The 25,794-nt window shown below is 33.9% G+C and overlaps 1 protein-coding gene and 1 long non-coding RNA gene across 8 annotated transcripts in view; one reads left to right on the top strand and one right to left on the bottom strand.

Annotated features, from left to right (window-relative positions):
* Positions 1-9,177: 9,177 nt before the first annotated feature.
* The window catches only part of LOC149792900 (uncharacterized), a 38,935-nt gene continuing 22,318 nt past the window's right edge, over positions 9,178-25,794 (top strand). The window contains exons 1-5 of one of the 7 annotated variants that reach the window (XM_089966718.1): positions 9,178-9,217; positions 15,384-15,462; positions 22,090-22,407; positions 22,756-22,877; positions 25,104-25,287. In XM_089966718.1, coding sequence (XP_089822844.1) covers positions 15,402-15,462; positions 22,090-22,407; positions 22,756-22,877; positions 25,104-25,287 — 685 coding nt within the window. In that variant the 5' untranslated portion in view covers positions 9,178-9,217; positions 15,384-15,401. The other 6 variants (XM_089966722.1, XM_089966715.1, XM_089966719.1 and 3 more) reach the window with 6 other exon arrangements.
* Positions 24,047-25,794, bottom strand: part of LOC149792899 (uncharacterized) — a 43,803-nt gene continuing 42,055 nt past the window's right edge. Inside the window, exon 6 of the long non-coding RNA XR_016422663.1 lies at positions 24,047-25,187. This is a non-coding gene — a long non-coding RNA (uncharacterized LOC149792899). The remainder of the gene's footprint in view (positions 25,188-25,794) is intronic.

Below are 25,794 nucleotides of genomic sequence, written 5' to 3'. Positions count from 1 at the left end.
ACTATTTGAGTAATACACATCATTCATTCGTTCTGAAATCACTTTGAATCATTCGCTCCTTGTCCTTGTACTGTGTAAGGTCATTTATTTGTATTTTCATTATTAAGTTCGTGCGGATTATGTTAATTGATCCAATATTTGGATAATATACGCACGTATTGATCATAATTCTTTCTCATTCAAGTGATTCATCATTAAACATCATAATTGTATCACATTCAAAAGTGTTCTCTTGTAAATCGGAAATCCCACCCGGTTATCTTGTTACAATATTCTGATGATGAAAATCCTGGGTATAACTGATTTTGAGAATAAATAGCAAAAGATCTTCGCAGAAAAATAATTGGTAAATTTACGCAAGGATGATAATATGATCACAAACGACATTGTACAAGATTAATTATAGACGATGCCTAAGTCTATTTAATAATTACTGATACAACGGAGAGAAACACATTTATAACTCGAAGTAATGTTAACTTATAGGACGGAACTAAATTAGGTACAATTGTGAATTACACTGATGGTGAGTCACCGCAGTTTACTCATTTAAGATCTTCAATTCTCGCGTACGTTTCGATAAATTGATTATCGATGATAAATAGATTTGTTGATGCAGTTTTTAGAGTCGCCACATATTCATTTTATATCAATAAAAATACAGGATGGCTAAAACAACTACATATCGGCGTTGGTACATCATGTGGCGAATGGAGAATAAAACAAGAAAAGACATGTGGTTATTCTGAATCTGCCGACGTTGAAATCAAGGATATTTATCACCAAAATATCAGAATTGTCATCTGCACCATCGGTATATGATCCTGTAACCAGACATAAGACTGTTTATCTTAATGGACCAGGAGTTCTGGTAAAACAACTCGTGTGATTGAATTATTTCGTTGACTTGATATAATTGTTTTGACACCCACACATATACGCGCCAGACAAATGAACAAAAGAGGAGATAAATCTCATACTTATCACAGCTTCTTCCGATGGAAGGGAGATACATTGACACCTGAACGAATGGGCGAGAAATACATTCCAAATATTAATATCTGGAATGAACTATACACTATGTTGCTGGAGACATTAAAAATATTTCTTGCATGGTTGTTTACAAAAAATACTGCTGTTATCATGTGTGGCGATCATGGTCAACCGCCACCTTTTCTTGAATCATCTCCACATGAATGGCTGAAAAAGTTCGTAGATTATTATGAGGACATAACTGATGATCATACAACTCTTGATCCATAATTAAGGGAGCTTAAGAATTAAATCAGACTACAGTCAAATAAAATTCAGTGTGAAATAATGCGTGAGATAAGTTCAGAAACTCCTATAAATGATTTTATGAATATGTGAAGACCATATGATTTGATAGTTGCAAGTAGAAAGATAATTCGTGATACACTTCAACAACAATTATTTCTTTTACATAAAGAATTTTTTTCTTCAAATCTACCCGTACCATTGTGCTAATGCCTAGCAGATACTCGACGGCAAAATATCGAAGTTAAAATTCTAGGTTGCGGTAGTAAACAAAATCTTGTGTTAAATGACATTGTTTTAGTTCCTGTCAGTGTTGTTGAGAGCGCGTTAACAATGGACAAAACTCGATAGACACTAAGATAAGCTAGACGATTCATTCGTGACAAGGATTGAATAGTTCAGATTCTAATATCTGAATTGCTGATGATCGTATCGAATGGTCACATTTAGTTTATCTCGCAGTATCTCGAGTCAAGAGAATATCTCAATTGCGGGGGTTACATAGACTTCAAAGAAAATAATAATCAAACTAAGGAAATTAACGATGATGTAGTAACGAAAAAATAGTCATAAACAGTGTGACAAAAGAAAATAAGCGGGACTTTGATTCCGACGCTGAATTTATCATGACGCTGAAACAACGACATAATAACCATTGTGGGAGATTGAAGATAGCAATGTTGTGTCAATATTCAAACAACAATTCAAGACAGTTTACCGTAGATAGAATTAATAGTAGTCTTTGTCATACACGCGAAAATGTGATGTTGACCTGTCTTGAGTGTAATTGACATCGAGGCGCTAGTTCACAAACGTGAACGCGGTGGTAATTGTGTGTCTTCATAATTATTTGTAACTGTTCACGTACAACATTAACGTTGAGGAGCAGTTTAATCTAGTCTGTAGATTGCAGGTGTACTTGTAAATCTAACCACACTTGAAATGCTATGTGTGGTCACACTCCGAATAGGATCAGTTGCTCTTTTTTACCCCCTTCATATTCAATAGGTTCATATAACTATATTACAATCACATTACCTAGTAATAGTTGTATTGACAAGGAGTCATGTCGTTGTATTGGTATATGTTTTTTGTGATTGCATTTGTAGGTTTCACAGAAATTGCACAAGTATTTCCATTATTTAACGCAGCTATCACACTTGGTAGTCTTGCAACCCATTCACTAGATCTCATGTTTTTTTGAACTTTGTTCAGATATATTTCCTGCGCATACTGATATCCAAATAACCGTTCAGCAAGTGTTCAATTAAATCTTTCAACATTGCCTTATCCCGATGAATTGCAGTATGTCCTCGTCTAATTTTGATACGTGTTTTCATCAGAGATTATACTGCACCAAGAATTTCCTTGCCAGGGTCAACCTGTAGCAACTGTGGCCATCGCAAGGGTAATCGTTGATACATTCTTTCAAACGCAGACGTAACTTCAGTTGCTGTGTCAGTTAATAGTGGTTCTGCTTCTGTATACCTGCTTGCAACATCAACGATAGTAAACGCGTATTTGTATGTGCGTGATTGACGTCTACGCGTTTTAATAGTGTCATGGGGTAAAAACAAAATATCTTTTTGATGAACCTCATTGGGATAGCTGACATCAAAATGAGCGTACTTAATTTGTTTAGATGGCGGTAGCTTATTTTTGCCATATTGCCTGTCGTGCTAACCAATTTTCAGCAACAGAACGTGTGACATTTGCTGCATCAGCGAGTTTACCAATCGCTGCTCTACCCCTCCAATATCCCCTTGGACTATAATAAATCGACTCCATTATTATAATAATAACTGGTTAATTAATACTAGTTTACATTTCCTTTGAGAGATTTATTTTTAAAAAATGGAATTTAACGAGTTAATCAACTTGACAGCTGCAATATCTCGTTGTTATAAATCCTTCTTTTTATACGCCACATCATGAACGTAGCACGCTTGATCAATCACATTTATTAGATGCTCTCCGGGTCTTGGTTGATCTTTCACGTCTAGTCGGATATCAAGTCGTGTTCCAGGACCACAATACTCATTCCCAGGAAGATTTTTTTTCTCCTGGGTATTTTAGCCCATGGAGCTTCTGGTAATTTTCCAAGTGAAGCAGCGATATCACCACCTGTTTTCCTTGACTTGTCAAGGGAGATAAATTTGTATTTTTGTCCCACATTTCACCCACTTGCTTGTAAGTGCGCGGTTTTTATTTTTAAAATTATTGTTGCATCGAACACAACATCAATCGGTATTATTTATTATATTTGTACAACGTATCATTGATTTCTCAGCTACACAAAAGCAAGAGCCAGTCAAGCATCATCCAGTGTTACCAAATTCCATCAGAGCAATTATCATAGGTCCATCTGAGTCTGGTAAGACGCAAGTGCTGCTTAATCTAAAAATGAGATGGCTTAAGTGGGATAAGTTATATTTAGTGGCACCATCCGTAGATGATCAGAGATCCTACGATGTGCTTAAAGATTGTAATGTAAATGCAACATTGTTGGACGTGGATGGTAATGATATTATTGATTTTATCACCGAAATTGATGAAGCCACACCTGTAGATGACCTCAATGGACTTATTAATAATTTAGTTGTATACGATGATGTGATGAAATCCAGCTCGGATATGTTCTCGAGTAAGAGACAAAAACACGGATGAGATTTATGTTACTCAGCGATATACACAAATACTAAAGTGATAAGAGATAACTGCAATATTTTAGTTGTGTTTAATGGAGTTGATAAACATACTCTGCGAAATATTCATCAGACTTGGTGTTCAGGGTATATATATATGATTAAGTTCAAAAACTTCTTTTCACTTGCGCAAGCTACCCCACACGGATTTATTATGAAACATTTACGTGATCCTCGGTCGCGATATCGTGTAGGTCTTGATAAAACTTTTGGTTGAGAGACAGCAGCAAGGAGGGTGACGACCAAAAATGAGTGTCCGGTTGGGTAAACGAACACATACAAATTTGAAAACACAAGCGACAAAGATAAAGTAACAAAATGAGGTAACCTAATTAGAGAAAATCTCGGTTGGTTAGAGGCTTTGGCGTTATTGACCTTGTACTTTTTATTTTTCGTACGAAGTTTTATTTTCAAAAATAGACACTCATAAAATGGTCTGTTAACCCTCCCTGCTGCTCATTATGTTACAGAATTTATACAAAGACTCAAGGGCCTGAACTCTTAAAAGGACTGTAAGTTTACATATCCATATTTACCACGCCAAAACTAATACACGTTAATATGTTGACTGAAATGCGGAGGTGTGTGTGTGTGTGTGTGTGTGTGTGTGTGTGTGTCTAATGTCATTTCGTAACCAGGATGATTCGTACCTATTATTTCTACCATGTTCCGTTAACATTAGTTCAATTTGCTCTGTTCTCACAATATCCAGTTTGCTTGTACCCTCATACACCTCCGCCGATTTTAAAAACAAAAGGCATCAAGGGTATAAAAATGCACAAAAGATGGTCATTTGATTCATTGATTGATACGTTTTAACCTCATTGTGCCAGGGGTGCCAAACATTTAACTTGGCGTTTCTAATCGAACAAGTGATTCTTTAACAAAACTGTCGCCAAATTCGAATGGGCCAATCTGTTTTCAGTCGATGTATGTGATATAGTCCACTGTCTTTGATAATCTCAATAATTTACTAAATTTTGGAGTTATATCTCTTTGAACATATGTATACAACAGTTTCTCTGGTTTATTTGTTCAGTTTGTTTTAGAATTATTATAAACAGACTTACAAATACTGGACTCAGACGACAGGTTTTCTGAAATGAACAATTCTAAAAAGCAGAATGGACAGCGAGCATTGTGTCTGCTTGTTTACATTGAGAGCTTTGCCATTTACTTTGGAACGTCAATAAGTGGACAGTATTAGCGATCCATTAGCGAATGAGTGAGAAGACTAAATTTTGTGCAATTGTTATATTGTTGATAATTTTTGTTTTTAATATCGGTACGTGTGTAAAAACAAAAGGTAGGGAGTGCGAAAATTATAGTAGAAAAGAATTACTAAAGTTTATGTTTATATATTTGGATTATTATAAATGAAAAAGAAGTCAAATTTTAAAATTCGTGAAAGTACAATAAAATGTTATAAAAAAGTATATAACGAGTCTAAATGGATCTTAAAATAAATGTGTATTATTAACAATTAAACATGAATACAACCTATTTAGTTTTTGGGAGAAATTGATTGTGATTTATTGTTTGTTCATATTGTTTGAATGCTGTAAATTAAACATATGATAGCTTCAAAGGGGTATTCTCAGACTAAGTTAAATACGATGTTTTACCGAAAAATGTTGTGTATGAATGATACCATGTGCTACGTTTGATGTATTTTTAGGATGTCTGCCATCTTTGTATTGGATGCAATTTATGTACTGGAGGCAATTCAAGTTTTCACTATGCGGTGTGTACAAGCATAATTGAACATTAATAAACAGTTATATAAGGTCTTTTTAACGTAGAATAAGTTATACTTAACAATAAAATAATGCACCTACCATCTCCTGCAAAGATAACATATCCGTAATGCATGCTCTAATTTTCTCGCATCACCACCTCATTTGGAGGCCAATGTTTAATGGTATACGTCTGACTCAATGAGTTTAGTTTTTGTTCATATATTTGTAATTAAAAGTGTAATAGTATATTAATCATATGTTATTTATTTGAATCACTATATTCTAACTTATGTTTATTGTGTCTTAAATACCTGTTTGCAATATGCACTTTTTCGGTGGAGTGTTACATTGTGTAGTGTAAACGAAAGTTATTAATACGGGTGTGGTGCACACTAGTCAGTTTGACTTCAACCTGCATTGGGTTCAAATGCATATACAATATATGCTGTATTCCTATTTTGCAAATACGCTTCTAAAAATGATAGGGAATTTTATCACTCTATAGACATAAATTAATTTAAGGTAATCATATTAGAAAAGATAGATTAGGAGTTTATGTACTATGTTTTTGCCTTGTTATCGATTCGTGGCAATTTCACCCGACCTCGAATATACCCTCATCACATATTTAACCCTTATGTGACCGTTGCTAATTTATTTTGTCCGCGCCTGTGAGTGATCCAGTCATGGCAGGGGTACAGAGAGCATAGACGTCTGTCAGTGATGCTGTCAATCTATGCAGTGATGCAACAGGTTGTAAATAGTGTTACCTCGATGATTATTATCTCAGCATCAGAATTCAGTGTAACGTGTTCTCCACAGGTCACTCCGGATCATTCAAACACACTTGCGAGGATACTATCATCTTTGCAAATTGAGTATAGTTGGCCTAATATTTGGCCTAACCGTTTAGTTGTCTGCCCGTAAATAACTCATTTGCGTTTACAGCTGACACTGGCACGAACTGGCATATAATTGAACTTCCTCTGGCGCGTACGACATAGAATCGATTTATGAAGAAATTCGACGAAGAATTTAGCGTTGACTGGCAAAGATTTTTAACTTTCCATACGTGCCCACACTCAATTCTGTCCTTGCCATTGAAACTCACGCGAATGCGATTGATATTGCAAGGTTGTTGATAAGATCAATGTTAGGTTGGCCTCACCACATATCAGATGATAAACAATTATTGCCTGTAAAATATCTTATAGAGCCTGAAATTACATCAGTGATGGTTACGAAAGCATTGCAAGTTACTCCACCGATGGAAAAGAAATCGAATCCATTTAGGACAACATGGACGAGGCCACGACGATTATTGGACTTGCAAGATACAAGGATTATTACATGAGAACAGCTGGTCCAGCAAGAATGTATATCAAGGACACATCTGATAAAGAGTATTTACAACTTCTGCTCAATCATGCGACCTAAATTATACACAAACTCTGCCAATGATGATGTACAAGCTGTAGTTGTGAGCGTTAAAGGCACTTTTAATGGCGCAATTGCTCAGCGCCAAAGACAACTTGGTGGAACCTTATAATGATTTTTGTATGCAATGCCACTTAGTCACATATTTGTTTTTTCTAGAGATGTTCGCAAGATTATATTTTGAGCTAAACACACAGTCATACTAACCCGCAAAAATAACTGCTGCTGATGGTAGAGTTGTAATAGAAACTTTAACATTGTGAATGCCTGTGTTATCCCCTTCACTGACTACAGTATCATGTTTGTTGCCATTTCTACTGTCGAGAACCTCTTCAACGTTGTCATTTCTGGCCCACACTATGGGCGTAAAACTCCTAACTGCTATTGTGGAACAGTTTACTTGGCAGGTATATGCCCAACATGGTCTTACCGCACCAAAGCATATGTTTGTGGTGCTTCAGCTTGCAAATCGAGAAAATGGCCAGACTCATAGCAAAACGATATTTGATGACTTAGAAGTGATCGAGGTTTCTTTGGAGTTAAATGGTCATCAAGAACCATCCGAAGAAATTCGGCTTAACTTTACAACCAATCATACTGTGTGTACTTATCGCAATTTGTAGTCGTATATGGACCGACTTTAAAACATTTACACTGATTTGCAGATTTCCCAGCATAATTCATGACACTGTACCCAATTTATTGCTTTTCACTGGACTATCTGAAGTTGTTCAGACAATTCGTTATCTACATGTATTTACATGCACGTGCAGGAGACGCTGGTGGAGGCTATCGATGATATTCTGCGATACGTTTTGACAAGACGCTGTTGCTGGAGGGTACTGTTGGTTGAATGAGAGTGGTCGACACACCTGTCAAATATTCATAATTGAACGTGTGACGTCATTTTATTAATATTGTCCTATCATGAGGTTAGGGTCGACCTTACAGTAAATCAACTTGCGAAAAATAGCACACACAATCAAAAATATGTGTGGGGTCAAACGTAAACTTTCTCCTTCAAAATTAGGCGGAAATGTCCCTAATGTGATTGATCCAAACAAGATTCCGGCCATACATTTTACATGATAATTTTATTTGTTTGAATTCGTTTGTTATTGGGATTTTCATTTACTCCTATGAATAGTCTTAAATCTTAATAGCAAATTCTATGTGATCAATATTATTATTTAATACAAATTGTTGAGGCTGTTTGTTATAACGACATGTAATGAAATAGATTGAACTTACTACGAGAATATGTAAATTTTGTTATGTTTATTTATTGACGTTTGAAGATTTGTATAAATCCTGTTTTTCTCAGAGTTTATGTTGTCTATATACTTGGGTATATACATAGTTTCTTCACGTATAAGTAGCTAATGCAACAAGCCATACTTTCAACAGGGATTTCGTCTGTTATCAAACGACCTTTTAACGGTACATTATAATATTGCAACCAGTTAAGGGATTCAACTCAAGGATTGCTGAGTCTTGAAACAGGAGGTGACTCTCTAAATGTAATTTAGCACGCGCTATCAAGAAACAGAACATTATGATCAATTTGCACTAGTTTTATCAATTCTTTTTATTACAAATCTTCATTCGTTTTTTTTTCTTTTCACCCTTTTCTCAACTTTGTGGTGCCCCCTTTGGCCCTGGTGCCCTAAGCACGTGCTTAGTCTGCTTAATGGTTAATACGCCCCTGCATACAGTACATTAAATCACAATAAGTTCATAAATCGTGCGTAATATACGAATTGAAAAAAGTTACGGAATAGATTGTTATGTAGTAAGAAAATTATTTATTATTAGCGATCAATATAATTCATGACTGCTTTGTTATATTGATTAACAGTTAATTTGCTTTATTAATTTTCTTGAAGTACGGTATTTTATTATTTAAATAATGGTACAAGCCCGCCATATTATTATGCATTTGTCCGAAGCCGGGGCTAACTTCCATTTTTAGAGATGATATATTGATTCGTGACGTCACATGAGGGCCACTGATAAAAAAGATATAGTAGGCTCACTGAACATATTAATTGGAATCAAGTATGATATTTTGTTTCACAAATGCTTCGAAATGATAATTAACCTGAATTTAAGATTAATTTGATAGTTTATTTATTTTTTAAAAATTTTATTCGTAATGCATCAGTAGTCACATTGATTCCAATTTATACCGGAAGTTTACAGCGTAAAGCACATTGCCAATTAAAAGAGTAGGCCTAGTGATAATTGAAAATGTTCTAACATTTAATTAACATAGTAGGAACTGATTTATATCGCTTTGCAAGGTCACGCAGTTTCTTGAGAAAGAGCGCAACCACCCGGGATTAAGAATTATTGCGTTATTTGAAGTTGGATCCCAACTGCTCCAGGTAGACAAGACAACGAAGAAACTTCAAGAACGTCAAGTGGCTATTTTTATAATCAGTATGGAACTTAAAACGTACACAGTGTAAAGGTATGGACCTTTACGGTAGCGTAACTTATATGTGACTAAATGCACAGTAGATGTAAGAAAATTAGCACGGACTCATCGTGTGATGATCGAGAACCGATACCAACAGCATAGTCAACTTACGCTTCCTATTCAGATGTGTATGCTATCATAATGTTTTCATCAGTGTCGTAACATTGATGTCCTAATAACAATAGATCCAACAGTTTTTATGCCCAATGTTTGATAGTATGAAAATAGGATGTAGTTAATTTTCTCTTTGTCTGTTGTTGGGATTAAAGTCGTGTTGGTCATTCTGACATGTACAATAGTTCATTGATGGCAAAGTCAGCCACTTAATTTCTCATCGTATGGTAAGAAAGCAAGTGCTGTCGCCTAATACATTACTGTACACAATGCATACAATTTAATTAATCGTCAGGTGGGAAAGGAGTTATGCACATAAGGACACACCGGTACCATGTTTTAAAAGAGCCTAAGTCGGAGTGACCAATTGAATTCATTCAGTCTTAGTACTAGTAGATAACTATTTGGTTTAATTTTAGTCTGGTGGTCAAATGGATCAGATTAGTTTCCTGTGTAGTATTATCAAAAAGAGTTTTCAAGCCAAAATGAAAATCCCTTCTGGCGATTTGGATTAGAAGTTCGCCCTTAAACGGGCGTTGTTTTGGTTCAGTACTGAAGTAGGTGTGCCAGAGGATGGTAGTTTTTCCTCTCTTGATATTTAGGAGAACCTGGGTCTATAAGGTCGACCATGACTCAGTTGGTTCGGGATGTTTGGTAACCAGTGACTGGCTTCTGGCGACAATGTTGTTTGATTAAGGGGGATAGGACATTCCAAGAATTTCTGCCTCTTTTTCTTAATGCTGGACATATCTTTTCTGATCCTCTGTTTAGATGGCCTGGGTTGTCCTGCTGGTAGAAATGTTTTTTATTATTGATGAGCATCTCTGTATCCTCTGAATGTTTCTAACTGAGATTGGCTCTTTCCACAGGTCAATTACATATTCGCTGCTTTGTGCACATCCTGTCAATTTGATTTTGATTGCCAGGAGGAATAGGTGTGCGTGTGTGCACCTTTCTTACTTCCATCCCCTGGTCCCTGTCTGATTGACGTTCCATTTCTTCTCAAGGCACTTTCTCAGCCTCACTTTGGTCCCTGAATTTGTGATAGGTGAAATTAATGATGCTTGCTGTTTTAGTGCTGAAGGTCTTGCAGGCTGGTCAGGTCAAATTCCCATTGCTGACGTAGGCTTTAATGGGGAACAGGCTTTTTCTTGTCGTTGTACTTGGATTTGGGTCCCTCCTGTTTGACCCTCGTCTGTTGTTTCTGTGTAAGCTGCCTCCATTTTTCCACATGTTGTGTTGGTGTCTTTGGAGAACAGGCAATTTCTTCAACTTGATTTTTTGGTCCCTTTTGCTTGGGTCCTTGGCTGTTTAGTTTGTGTTTGTTGGTCCCCATTTGCCACTTGTTGGCCATTTCTATATCCTGGGCTTCTTTGTTTTGTTATTTATATTTTTTATCCCAGATCAGTATAAGCTTGGGCTGTCTTTCTCCATCCTGAAGCAGCTGAAAGACTGTGGCCTTTCAGTTTGCTAAGGGCAAGATCTGGGATCATTTCTGTCACTAGCTCCATTGTTGATGATGTGGTACATTTTGCTCTATTTGCTGCAGACTGGATGTTCTCTTTTGTACCTGTGCATTTAAGGGTTATTGGTAATGCACAATTCTGTACAAGTGAATGGGGGATGGTAATCTGATTGTAAAGGAAAGGCTAAAAGTTATGGTAATACACGTATGTAGTGCAAATTGTATGTCCTATATCTTTCAGTTAAGTGTCCTGCAACATTTTGAAAGAATAACTTGTATAAAACAAATTTCATATCTTTTTGCCCACAGACTTTTATACATTAGCAGTATGGATTCTGTATGTAGTGCAATTGAAAAGACAATGATGCGTTTGAATAATCCATTCATTGGCAAGGAAAGGTGGATTTTGTATAAAACTTGGAGAAACTAAACATAAGCTGTTTTTCTACACACATTGCTTACAAGTAAAATGTATTCTAATCAGTCCTGATCAACATTGACAGCAGTTCTAAAAAAATGTACAAAGGCATGTATTTGCCATTAGCAGCATTTTATGATGAAGACAATAACACAATTCTTCATGCATTTTGAATATTTTTTTAGTCCCAAACATTATGATGATCCCCCCCCCACCGTGAAAATCTGGAATATTTTCATATTCTCTGATCACATGTCTTTCTGTACATGCTGGATATCTGTTTAAATCCCTGACCACTTTCTTGGTATCACAGTAATTGGTCCAATGCAAAATCTGTGAAATGTGTAACTTTGAACTAATATTTTCCCATCATATTAGCCACATTAATCTGCTTTCTCAATCATCCGATGTCATTGCAGACGACTGCATTGTACAAAAATAGAAACTAATTTACCCTTTTCTCAAATGTCATACACAATACAACATAAATATCTAAGTATCACCAATGCAGAAAAATGTCACTAAATCACCACTCATATGCATATGACTAATCGTACTAATTAGTATCAGCTCTTTTCATATACATGGCCTATTTGACACATTAGGAGAAAGGAACCTGTCATATTCAACATCACCAAACCTGTTGTGCTATACCACTAACGTATGCAATAGTTGCTTTCCCATGATTGGTTGCATAACTTGAAATAACATAAAACAAAATTTTGAGTTTCGTTGTCTTCATTTGTCTGTGAAATATGCCTAATTCATTTAACTTTAACACCATTATTTCCATATTTTACGAATCCTATTTTAAGGGTTTTATACAAATAATTTCATTATATTAAGTCTTCACTACAAAAATTAAATATAACAAAATTCATATGGATTCACATAAATACAGAATTTGCACAAGTCAGAATCACGTCAATCGGCAGATATATGACAATCATAACATTTAACAAAACTGAACGAAGTACCATTTTCTGAAGTATGCAACTGTTTATACATGTATATCTTACCTGCTTCTTAAAATTTGTCTTAATTTGATTCACACTGACTCTAGTTTTGTGGGATGTGTCTTCTCACACACTGTTGGAAAAACATACTTAAACTATACCAACATCATAATTATAGTTATCATACTTACAAGCAGATACAATATATATCTGATTTATGTAATGCATATCAGGTATATATAGGATAATTAACTAATGGCAAGTCCTTTTCATTATCTTTAAGAATCAAGGACTGATGATACCTGAAGATAAAAACTTTGGCAGAATAATATTTAGAGAACTATAATACAGGAAAGAAGAGAAAAAAAGAAGTAAAATGTAAACAAACAAATATGTCATTTTATTGTATGTTTTCTTGGAATGTTTCTGAATTCTCTTCATTATTATGAAAACTGACCAAAACTGCTTTTAATTTGGAATATTTGAAAGCCATTGGTTACAGGTATGCATATAATATGACTGTCTGTCAAGGGACTCAGTTGATGATCAGTATAACAGCCCCTATTGCATCATAAGTTTTTGCCACATACACATGTACGTTGTATGCAATTATCAATGAATATGAAATATTGCATTGTGCATAGTGTTCATGCAACATGGTAATTGCTGTGCAATAGCTCAATACTATCTCAATTGTGCATAAAATACAATATCATATTACCTATTTTAGCTCGTATAAATACTTTGTCTGAAAAAATAGATTGTCCCTGAACATTTAAATTACAGTTTTGTGAGTTAATAATTTATAACTTTTCATTTTGTGTGTACTGTACATAATACTTGGCTATATACACCCACCCACTCTGTTAAGTCCATTCATATTACCATTAGCACTTAAGACTTTGATTTAACTTTAAAAAAGCCTTTATTATTTTGAAGAAAAATGTATGTCCAACCTACTGGCTCTTCGATATCTGTCATATAATTCATTCCATCAGCTGAAGATGATATCCAGTATTTAGATGTATCTGATCCATATTATTTGTTTTTCTGTATTTATAAAGCTACTTGTGCTGTAGGCTGAGCTAATTGCAAGTTTGTGTCCTTACTTAACTGAGGAATGTTACTTATTCCTTCATACCAAATTGATTTAACAATCTTGCTAACAATCTTGCTATCAGGATTGATGATACTTAAGTCAGTGTTCGAACCTTTAAATCTAAATCCTCATCTTTTTAAACCTATTTTTGTTTGAAATCAACAAAATCAGCATTTTTATTCTCCTGCATATTCTTTTGTAGCACAACTAGAATTTGACCGTACTTTTATACCATCCACAGTTGTAAACAAATATACATTATCCATTGTTACTTTTATATTAAACTCATAAAATATTTAGATCTCCTCTCCTTAAACTGTTAATTCTATCACAATATAGGTTGGTGCTTAACCAAAATTTCAATTTAATTTGCACTCCACTAAAAGTTCAATTATATGATTAGAATCCAGACTTGGAGCTAAAGTGTGTTCCTTCAAGTTTAGAATTTTAGAAGTGTTCTAGGAAGGTCTTTGAGGATGCTTAAATTGGTTTGAACCAGTTTGCTCTTAGAAAAATGTATCATGTGTTCTAGGAAGGTCTTTGAGGATGCTTAAATTGAATTGAACCAGTTTGCTGTTAGAAAAATGTGTCATTGTTTTATGTATTGTTCTTTGAAAAGAGAGCTGTTCGTCTGGAATAACCTCATAGTAGGGTATTAAGATGTTTAAACCAGCTTGGTTAGAGCTTTTTTCTATATCTTTCGAGTGCATAATACGTCTATAACCCACCAATTGTACAGTACCAGTTAATTATTAAATCAGTTTGATTTGTTGTAAAGTATTTTATAAGAAAGATCCTTGCCAATATATTCCCAAGATAGTTTTGACCTGTTGGATGCAATTATTGAGATCAGGCTGATGAAATATTTTAGGAATTGTTCATGAAACTGAAACTTGGTATATAAATGAAATTATAGTGAAACAGTCTATATTGAAAGAAAGTGAATAGTATATAGATTTTTCTATACTTAGTTCACACAGTTTTCTTTCATGGAGAGAATAGGCACATGGAAGTTTATTAAATGAATATTTGCACATTGTCTATCATGAGTAACTTGCGATTTGAATCTTATGAGGAAAACATAGGCAGCATTTAATTTCATGTTCATACATCAAAGGCATCCATCATTGGAGTGAAAATATACCAAAATATTTATTGAAGATGTATAGTGAATTGTCTGTTTTAGTACAGTTGAGTATATGTTTTATGTAAATGTGGAAGAGGAGCTTTAGGTTTCCCTTTGAACCATAGTACTGGACTTAAATATATAGATTTCATATTTTACCTGGAACTGTCACATGCATTTTCAGTTGTATGTGTGGTTCGGAATGGTTATTGATGTAGATGTCAACTTTGCTCTTATGTTTTGAGAAGGTAAATGGATTATTTGAGTGACACTGACTGAGATAATAGGAATAAACACCTGATTATGAAGTAAGATTGTGAATCAGCTGTGATGACTAAATATTGAAAATGGTGAACAGAAATCAAAGATAATTGTTTCTTTTATTGATGCTTATGCAGTCTATAAGTGATCATTTCTAATGTTACTATTACACCATGTTTGTTCTGTATCATTTGATTGCACAACTTCATGTCGTATCAAGTTAGATTTTTAAATTTAAGTATTACATATAAATACAGTGGCTCATGCAATATTTTGACTTATTTCTCAATTTTATGCTTTCAGAATTAAATATTGGATGCAATGTGTCTCAGAGGCAGTCTGCAAATGTTTACCATCATCTATCTATTGAAAGGAACAGATGGTAAGTAGAACATATAATTTCATTTGTTTACCTCAAGTGTCATGTATTATCTTTAGAAAAAGAATGTATTTTTTTTTTCATATAAAGCCATTGGCACAAGTACTAAATTATACAATGAAGAATATATATCGCTAACAATATGTTCTTTAGCCAGTCTTGTGGGACAAATGCGCCAGATTTTAAATGCTTCCATTTCACATCAGATTAGTTATGGATTGATAGTCTCGTATCCCATCTTCTTTAAAATAACAGTTGGAAGATAACTCAGTTTTTCCATTTCCAAATAAATATTGCTTGTCAGAGCTTTGCTGCCATTAACTTGTAACTCACATAGCAGGACAGACAAATTAGATATCTAAATGATGATTTTTTTAATTGTCTGGATAATAATTAACGTAAATCTATTACAACTACATAATGAATAAATGCAGCATCGGCAGCAGCATCTGTATGGGTAAGATGTATATAAAATTTGGCCATTTATCATGTAATCGTCATCCACCAAATAATAACCATTGTCATTACATTAGGAATTTACCAATATTCTCATGTGGAACATTTTCCTAATGTTTTTAAGATGTTAGTGACTATTAGCACAAAACAACAAAAGATATATCATTGTTTCATGTTTCATTAAATTGGTATTAAAACTTTATTAGGGTAGAAAATGTAGCTCAGGTAACAACGATGGAGAAACAAAATTTTATTTCTCTAATTAAAATTCATAAAATATTTGGGACCCATCAGTTGACAGGTTGGGTGCTTGAAGTAGCTTAACCACATGTGTTGATAATATTTTGAATTCAGCTTCTTTATTGCCCCTTGATTTGCCAACTTTCTTGAAAAATTTGTCCACTATAGATAATTGTGAATTGATCAGTAAAAAGAAATATTTTTGTACAATGTATTAATTATTTTATATGTTGGGTCTGTAATGTATTAGTACATATATGTACTTTAAAATATTGATATAGTCCTAGATTTGTATTTTGTTTTTTATTTTCATTAACAGTATATAATTATTTGATTATGCACCTCTTGGCTTTCTGTTTGTTCTGTGGCATTCCAACATGTTTAGGGTGACCTCTGAACTAAGGACTTGATGTCAGAGGTCCTTATCGTTGACCCGATGCTAAGTCTCTAGATCAATATAAATTCTAAATTCTAAGTCTCTAGGCAGTACTCAATCAATATAAATTCTAAGTTCTAAGTCTCTAGACAGTACCCAATCAATATAAATTCTATCTTTATCTGATTTTAAGCAAAACAATGTTATATTGTGTAATTTTCCTAGACAAAAATTCAGTCATATTTCTATGACTGCCAGTCCTGCTGCATAAATGTTACATGAGATGCACATATGTTAATTAGAAGTAATCAAATTGTATACAATCCTTATATTTCTTTCCACTTAATTAGGTACATATGAGAAATATAAATGGTGGTGCAATACATGTCTTAAACTTTCAGGTTAATCTTTTTTTCTCTAAAATTAGCTATTGAAAATGTTGGAGAGATCTATCTTTTCTTTCGCGTCTAAATTATTGGCATTCTAAAGTGTTATATACATACTGCCTAAGAACAGTACAATACAGTCCAGCACTGATAACAGTACATCTTTCTCTCACCATGAAAGAATGTCTAGTGAAGCTGAATTGACAATGACTTACATGACGTTTGTGAGTTTATAGAGAGAGAGAGAGCGAGCGAGGTGGTGGTGATATTGTGTATTAACTTTTATTGTCTCTTGTGAATATGAATGTCAGTGGAAAGAAGTTTCTGGCTGTTTAAGTAACAGGCACAAATTATTGATTGTAATAATGACAATTATTGAGAATGGAGAAGAGTTGTAGTATGTCCCATTTCATTATTCTTTTGCATTTACTATGAGAGTACAGGCACAAATGTCTTCATTGTAATTTTAGTTTTGCCTATAAAACATTACCATGACTTCTTATAGATGACAAAGTGAAGCATTAAAGTTGAAATGTGAATTAACTAGATCTTTACAAGTGCATCGACACAGCAAAGAATAAATATGGTTCCACATATGACATGGATAATGTTGGTACATGTATTTAGGAAAAGGGATTTTCTGTATATAACCACTCGCTTTCTAGCTTGTTAACAAGAATCCATTGATAGGATTGGAAATATATTGTTTTACTTGATTATGAACTTGCAGTAACATAGTATATTAGATGGTCGAATGCTTCATTTGCATTTTCACATAAATGCAGTTATGTCAGAAAACTGCTTCGAATTTACAGCACTTTTTGAATTCAGCAATATAGCATTGTGGTTTATATTTCTGACCTGCATAATTATGTTTTTTGGCTAAATCTTCTGTCAAATAATATTTATACTTCTCTTTGTTGAATTGTATATTTTCATTAATTTATTTGCTCAATGATTTGCGAAGGCCATTATTACACCATGACATGTTCACATATGCTTTCAGACTGATTCTATGTTTAAAAAAATCAACACAGATACAACAGTTAAATCATCTTTATATTATTAAAATGCAAACTGATAAACATATTGATGTTTTAAGTTTTAGAACACATGTTGGAATGCTTTCATCATCAAATGATAACTTGCAGAAATGGGGAAGTGATAACTTGCTTAGGAGAGGGCTAATGGTCTATCAGCTATTAAAACACATGACTGAATGTGCAAGAGTTTGTCACTTCAGTTGATATCGACACTAGCTATTTGATCCATGGAATAAATTTTGTCTTGGGCTATAAATTAATATTGGAACTGCCAGACTAGGTCAAGGATCATCTCAGAAGTCATAAACTACTGTAACAGCAAAAACAAAAATCACAGGGCAAAGTTGCTTGTACTTTCACACAAAGGAAGGCATAGTTTAAATTTCTTAGGTGACCTTATTTGTCCACTTTGCTTGTTATAATGTCCCATATATATATATATATATATATATATATATATATATATATATATATATATATATATATATATATATACATGCATATATTTTGAATAAATATCCATTTTTTCCATACTTGTTTGTTAAATATCATTAGGGTGGCTGACTGGTCTTAATAGTTTGCCTTTTTACATATCACTGCCATCTCATCTCTGTCAGCATGGGTTCAAGTATTGGACTTGGCCAGTGGGGGTTGGTGGTTCTTACCATATGTCTCCTTGGTTCTTCCTCCACCAGTTATACTGGCCCATTATATAGCCTATCATGTGCTGAAAACTGTCATTAAGCACATAAGAACAACAACAACAACAGCAATAAGATGCCATTACAATTAAGTTCCTGTAAACATCAATGGGTTATCATGGTAGGTAGACATCATGTTGATCATTAATGATAAAGCTTTGGCAATTCATAGTTTTATGATTCCTCCTATCTCTGGTGTCAACATACTTAATGTTAGTTATTATTCCATGAGTTGGAGAGTCTCCTATCTCTGATGTCAACATACTTAATGTTAGTTATTATTCCATGAGTTGGAGAGTCTCTCCTATCTCTGATGTCAACATACTTAATGTTAGTTATTATTCCATGAGTTGGAGAGTCTCCTATCTCTGATGTCAACATACTTAATGTTAGTTATTATTCCATGAGTTGGAGAGTCTCCTATCTCTGATGTCAACATACTTAATGTTAGTTATTATTCCATGAGTTGGAGAGTCTCTCCTATCTCTGATGTCAACATACTTAATGTTAGTTATTATTCCATGAGTTGGAGAGTCTCCTATCTCTGATGTCAACATACTTAATGTTAGTTATTATTCCATGAGTTGGAGAGTCTCCTATCTCTGATGTCAACATACTTAATGTTAGTTATTATTCCATGAGTTGGAGAGTCTCTCCCATCTCTGATGTCAACATACTTAATGTTAGTTATTATTCCATGAGTTGGAGAGTCTCCTATCTCTGATGTCAACATACTTAATGTTAGTTATTATTCCATGAGTTGGAGAGTCTCCTATCTCTGATGTCAACATACTTAATGTTAGTTATTATTCCATGAGTTGGAGAGTCTCTCCCATCTCTGATGTCAACATACTTAATGTTAGTTATTATTCCATGAGTTGGAGAGTCTGGTTGTTTCATTTTTCATTGTCTAATTGATACTTTTTCCCTCCGAACAGTTGATTTAATGTTATCATGGTGGATTTCTTTTTCTATGATGATGGCATTTGTCATGTTCTTCTATGGCCTCATTCTGCCAGATCTGAGAGATCTACACAGACCAGGAGTCTGGTCAAAGGTTTTGCATAATTGTTACCAATATATGTCAGTAATTTCTTTTTGTTTATGATATATTCATTTTCTGTTTGATAATACTCCATCTATTCTGTAAAGTCCATCAGTATTGTTTGCATAAAAAAAAAACAATCTAAAAATATTGTAATAAATCTAGGGTATGTTCCTTTTATATTTATGTCTTTGTTTATGGTATTCAGTAGCTACATTTCAGTGGTTATAAGTTGATTTTGAGGAGTTGGTATTGGGAAGATATTTCTCAAGCTGAATAAATAGCCAGTTTCTAAGAACAGATGTCACAAAGTACAGCGTTCATAAGACTTTATGGTAGCATGGATTAGTTTGATAATGGATCCTCCCAATTTTTTTTAACATAAGATATTCTCAGGATATTCTAAAATATAAATGCTTACTAATTTGAGATAGGAATAATTCTTTGCATTATGTTCTTGGGTCATGTTTTGTGATGCATTGCATGAATTATTGATTCTGGTGAAGGTGTGTTTAAGTAGATGAAAATTATTTGGGGTATTCACTCATGTACAGTAAGACCCATCTCCAGTTTTCAATGACTGTTTGTCTTGAGGAAAAAGGGAAGACATTGTGATCAAGCCAGCCTTATGCAGCTTTTGTTTGATTCATTTGGTAGTGAGGTTATGATATTTATAATGTACTTTAGAATGGTGGAATGTTATGGTGCAAAGGCAGGCCCCTTGATATACTCAGTAAGTGTTGCAGCTTGACAACTGTCAAGATTTTTGTTCGAAGGGAAAAACCCATATCACCTATTCTTATTGTTGCTAATTTAAAGGAAAAAATATAATGACAATTATGCATTTATGTGATCTGTGTTTTAATTATGAACAGTGACTAACCTGACAACCAGTCAGCAACATTACCTTATTTTTGGCAAGCCTCTTCATGAATATTATAGTCGTTTGTAAAGACTTTTTAAATTACCAAATCTTTATATAGCAAACTTCTCTGCCAAAAACAAAAAGAGGTTTAAATTGGTTGAATGAGATTACCATAGTTTGTATACAGATGTATAATGCACTGTATATAGAATGACATCATTTGCCAAAATCCGAAACTATGAATTTGATTTTTCGACATAATCCCAAATGTTATTAATGCAACTTGTGACTCCTAAAGTTATGGGATGTATTCTTTCAAGTACATTTATTCTTTTTGATGTTTTTGTCATTCTTCTGTACAAAAGGCAAAACAAACTTTATAGTGGGTAGCCTAATAATTGACAATTTATAATAGCATCATATCATTATTATGATCGGTAATGAGCTTTTTATGTTAAAGTACATTTTATACATATTCCCATGAAATCATTTTCTCAAGATTTGCAATCATTAAAACAATGAAATACTTTGATCATCATATTTTATTCTACAAAGTGTGCAATCATTTTTCACCCCAATTGTGAGTTCTTATTATTAATGCTTTTTATTTGATCCACAATCTTACATTCTCTAAAATGTGAATAGATGAACAATTTACCTTAGGAACTGATGTTGTTGTCGTAGGGTTTAACGCCATTTTTCAGCACATGATAGGCTATACATGGCGGCCAGTATTAATGGTGGAGAAACAACCTGGGAAAACCCCGGAAAGAACCACCGACCCACGAGAAGCTACTGGCAAGCTTTCTCACATACCCACATTAGCCAAATCTGAGTATCGAACCCATGCAGACAGAGGTGAGTTGGCAGTGATCCGTAACGGAGAGCACTTTGGACCACTCGGCCACTCAGGGCCCCCCTTAGGAACTGAACAAGTCATACTTTCATGAAAAAGAATGCAGCCTTTGGTACATTTCTTACTTTGACACAAAACTTGCATATGATGTACTATGCGGAGGCTGTGCTATGCATATCCACAATTATGCATATATTTGAAACATCCAACCAACCCAATAAAGATTTGTAAACATTTTTAAAAACAAAGAGTAGAGTTACCATATGTAGTATATAGTCCAAAATAAAATATGCTACAGAAAAGCAGCCTACAGTCCAAAATAAATGTATTAGACGCTTGTTTGGTTTTAAAAAATGAAGTAATTAGCCTTCCAATAGGTTGACTTTTGCCCTTCAGAATTTGACAATCTTTATAACATTGGATTTCTATGATGGCAGTAAGCAACTATTACTACTGATCTACTGCCCTGTTTTGCTACTGTATATAAATGCACTATTGGGAAGGCAAAGATGTTTGGACTTCAGATGAATATCTTTTTATAGCAAAAACAAATTTATGTTTATATCATGTTCGTTAATCACATTAGTTTTAAGCATACTTTATAACGAAGTTATTTTTATTTCTTCATTGATTGAATTAATTAGTCTTCTTCCAAAATACAGCACTGCCTCTTGGCCTACAAGTGGTGCCTTTTGAAGGGTGTGAAGGTCAAGACAAGCTAATGTTGATAGATGATTATGAACGACTTGGAGGAATATTGTATTATGAGTGGTACTACAACATTGTCAATACAATCTGCATTAACAAGTTGAATGGATCTGAGGTCAGCGGTCCTTACAAAGGCAAAGTTGAACAGTGCAACACTGCAGGGATACTCTTAAAAAACTTGTCATTGAATGACTCGGGAGAATATACATTAAAGGCCGTGATAGAGAACATGCCAGAAGAATTGGTTAGAAAGATACTTCTGAATGTTTTAGGTCTGTAGAATACATTTTTTCATCCTGTTTGACTCACAGTTATGTTAATTATTTTATATATAAATCACCGAAGATTGGATCAGGAATTGTTTGTTATTAATAAATCCTACATTATAGAAAAACACATTGGGCATTTATGGTTAAACATCATATTTTCATAATGAAAACATTTGATATATAAATGAGGATTTTACAGTTCTCTTATTTTTACAGAGGAAATTATTAAGTAAATCTTAAATATGGAAAATAAGAATCACTTACATCAGTCACCAATTTAAATGTTGTTACGATCATTTTATTTTTTATGTAATTCAGTAGTTTAATGTACACTTTGTTTTCACTTTTCAGTCTCTCCAACAAAACAGTGTAAACCGCACATTTCATACCATTCAGATAACTGGATAAACTGTTCAACTTCATGTGGATATATACGCGGAGAATGGAGACTGGGCAAAACAGGATCATCTGTGGTAAGTTGGCATCAAGGTAGTATAAATATTTTCCAGAAATCACTGACATTTTTTTTTACTATGCATTTTATCTTACAACACCATGTTTGTTTAGCAGAATCAAATGTGAGTTGAAATAAAATAAACATTTCATAAATACACATTGATCTATCTGATTTTCTGGGAACATAATCTAAGGAATACATTTCCTGATTTCAGACAATCAGAATGCTTTACAGGCTTTGGATTTTTATCATCGATTACTTTATTGTAAAGATGGCGGGATTCTGTTTTCTTATATATGCTATAATGTTTATTTTATAGTAGATACTGCCAATGCAAAATTAGTTTGAAGCCTGATTCAAAATATACTTATATGATCTGAAGCGTTTAGTAATTTAGTGTCCATACAGCAACTTGACTGTCAGTCCAATTCACTTTACATAGTGTGTTTAAAATCAACGGTTTTTGGTTTTCTTGCTGAACTATCAAAACATTTGTGACATAGATTCATCATTTTATTATATTATAATCAATGAAGATAATATCAAATGTAGTAAAAGTTACAAAAAGCCACATCAGTAAACCGTTCTCTACTTTCTCAGTCAAGCATATTTCAGCAATACACCTTGGCTTTACTAGGTTTGATATATATACTTTGATTTTTTATATAGATATTATATTGTTCTGCCTTATATTTTTTCCATGTACACACAAAATATCAGGCTTGTGTACAATATCTGAATGGATACTTGGGAAATACTGGTTTATTTTAAGAGAAAGATACAATTGATCCTAACCTCCTCATTCCAAAGCTGACATCTCGGGTGGCCTAAGTGGTAATAGTGTCTGCCTCAGATTTGGGAGGCTGTGGGTTTGAAAGACACACACACACATACACTCATTCCAAAGCTTCATTATGAGACATCTATCCTTTAATGACAACTTGTATTTAACACTGTAATTTTCAAGGAATTTTTGTTGAGTTCATTCCTTGGTTGTTGTTGTTGTTGTTGTAGTGTTTAACGCCATTTTTCAGCACACGATAGGCTATACATGGCGGCCAGTATTAATGGTGGAGGAAGAACCCTGAAAAACCCAGGGAAGAACCACCGACCCACGAGAAGCTACTGGCAGGCTTTCCCACGTACCCACGCTAGCCGAGCCTTGGACTCGAACCCACGCAGACAGAGGTCATTCCTTGGTTGTTAAGGTGATTTTAATCAAACACATCTTACTTTTTTGCTTAGGAAATTATATTCATCACATAATTTTGTAAAGAATCTACAGAAAATGTTTTAAAATCATTTCCCTATGAATAATACAGTGCTCATATCCTTCTTAACGCATGTCTCCAGTTTTTTCTTCTTCAATTTGTAGGTGGCTTTTTGCCGCTATTCTACATAAATTCTTTAGAAATTACACGTATATTTAGAAATTTACAATTATATTGTATCTCTACATCAATGTTGATATTATAGATGTGTCTAAAATACAAATATTTTTATAAATAAAACAGATATATTAACATTTTTGATTTTATTAATGTTTCTAGTCAAATACCAATAGATATTGGGTTGTTTACTCTACTATCAGCTTTTCCTTTTTTTTCCCACCTAACCCCTTTGATGATTTAGTCAGCAAGGTAAAGGCTTTGAAGAAAAAGGTATCTTGTAATCTCATTATAAAAATCTCGGGTTTGGCCAATGATGGAAAATGTGAGACAGCATTCAATTAGTTTTTCGTGGGTCAGTGGTCCTTTCTGGAGTTTTCCTCCACCATTTATACTGGCCGCCATGTATAGCCTATCTTGTGCTGAAAAATGGCGTTAAACCCTACAGCAACAACATTATTATAAAAAAAACAATAGGCATCAGTATTATCTTCATTGCCTGTTTCCTTAATTTCATAGGGCCATACACTCTTAAGGTACCAATAATTGATAATCATAATGATATAATATCCTTGAAAATGTGACTTTATTGTTCTTTCTGTAGAAATCATAGGCAATGTCGCAACTTAGTCTGTCTAATAGTCTTTATTATCTATCGACAGCATGTACAACATGGTGCCAGTTTCATAAAATGGATTTAATTTATCAAGATTATTTATTTATTTGTTATTTTCCTAAGCATAGTTTATTTCCCCTCAGTCTTGCATTAACAGTGATTACATTCAATGATGATCATAATGAAGACGAAAATGTAGAAGATTATGGTGATTGCAGTTGTTGTGGTTTCTTTACAGCAGAATGGAAGCCTTTTACGGATCAGTTGCCCTTGGAAAAGTGAACCGGTGAGTTGCTGTCTACAAGTACAGAACATGAAGTGCCTGGAAGAGGATAAATCAGAGTTGTGTCTATTGGTAAACATCAGTTCCTGTACAGAAGAAAGTCCTATTGGAAATGGCCCTAAAATAAATACTACTAAAGGTACTGAACATAAATTTATATAAAAACTGATGTATACATGACCTTATAATGTTTTAATGGTTTAGTACAGAACAGTATGCTAGATGATTTGATCAGTAAATCAGCAATAACAAATATAAAATATATGTTCATAAGACCGTATTGCATATACATTGTCACAAAATTGAATTATTCACTTTGTTTAAACATCTGAAGTCATTAAAACTCTGTGTTTCTCTTGCTGTAATCAAGACAATGCCCTATACTCACAAGAATAGGCTAGTGTTAAGGTAACACAGACTTTGTACCTCAGAGGCTCTGTTAGATTGCTGTGTTCGACAGGTGCAAGTGTATATGGTGGCCCATCCAATGATTGTTGTTATTACATTTATTTCACCGTAAACATCTCCTTCAGTTATCTGAATCATTGAAGTGCGCTAAGTTGCAAGATGCTTTTTAAAACTCAACAGTTAACAATTAACGTATAAACTTTTAGTTACAAGACTACAGTTAGATAGGTAAGATCTA

The sequence above is a fragment of the Sinohyriopsis cumingii genome, chromosome 8, assembly GCF_028554795.1.
Source record: "Sinohyriopsis cumingii isolate HCF-2022 chromosome 8, ASM2855479v2, whole genome shotgun sequence".
In the NCBI taxonomy this organism is placed as follows: domain Eukaryota; kingdom Metazoa; phylum Mollusca; class Bivalvia; order Unionida; family Unionidae; genus Sinohyriopsis; species Sinohyriopsis cumingii.
The sequence above is the reverse complement of the archived record's forward strand: the minus strand, read 5'-3'. Positions and strand labels throughout refer to the sequence as shown.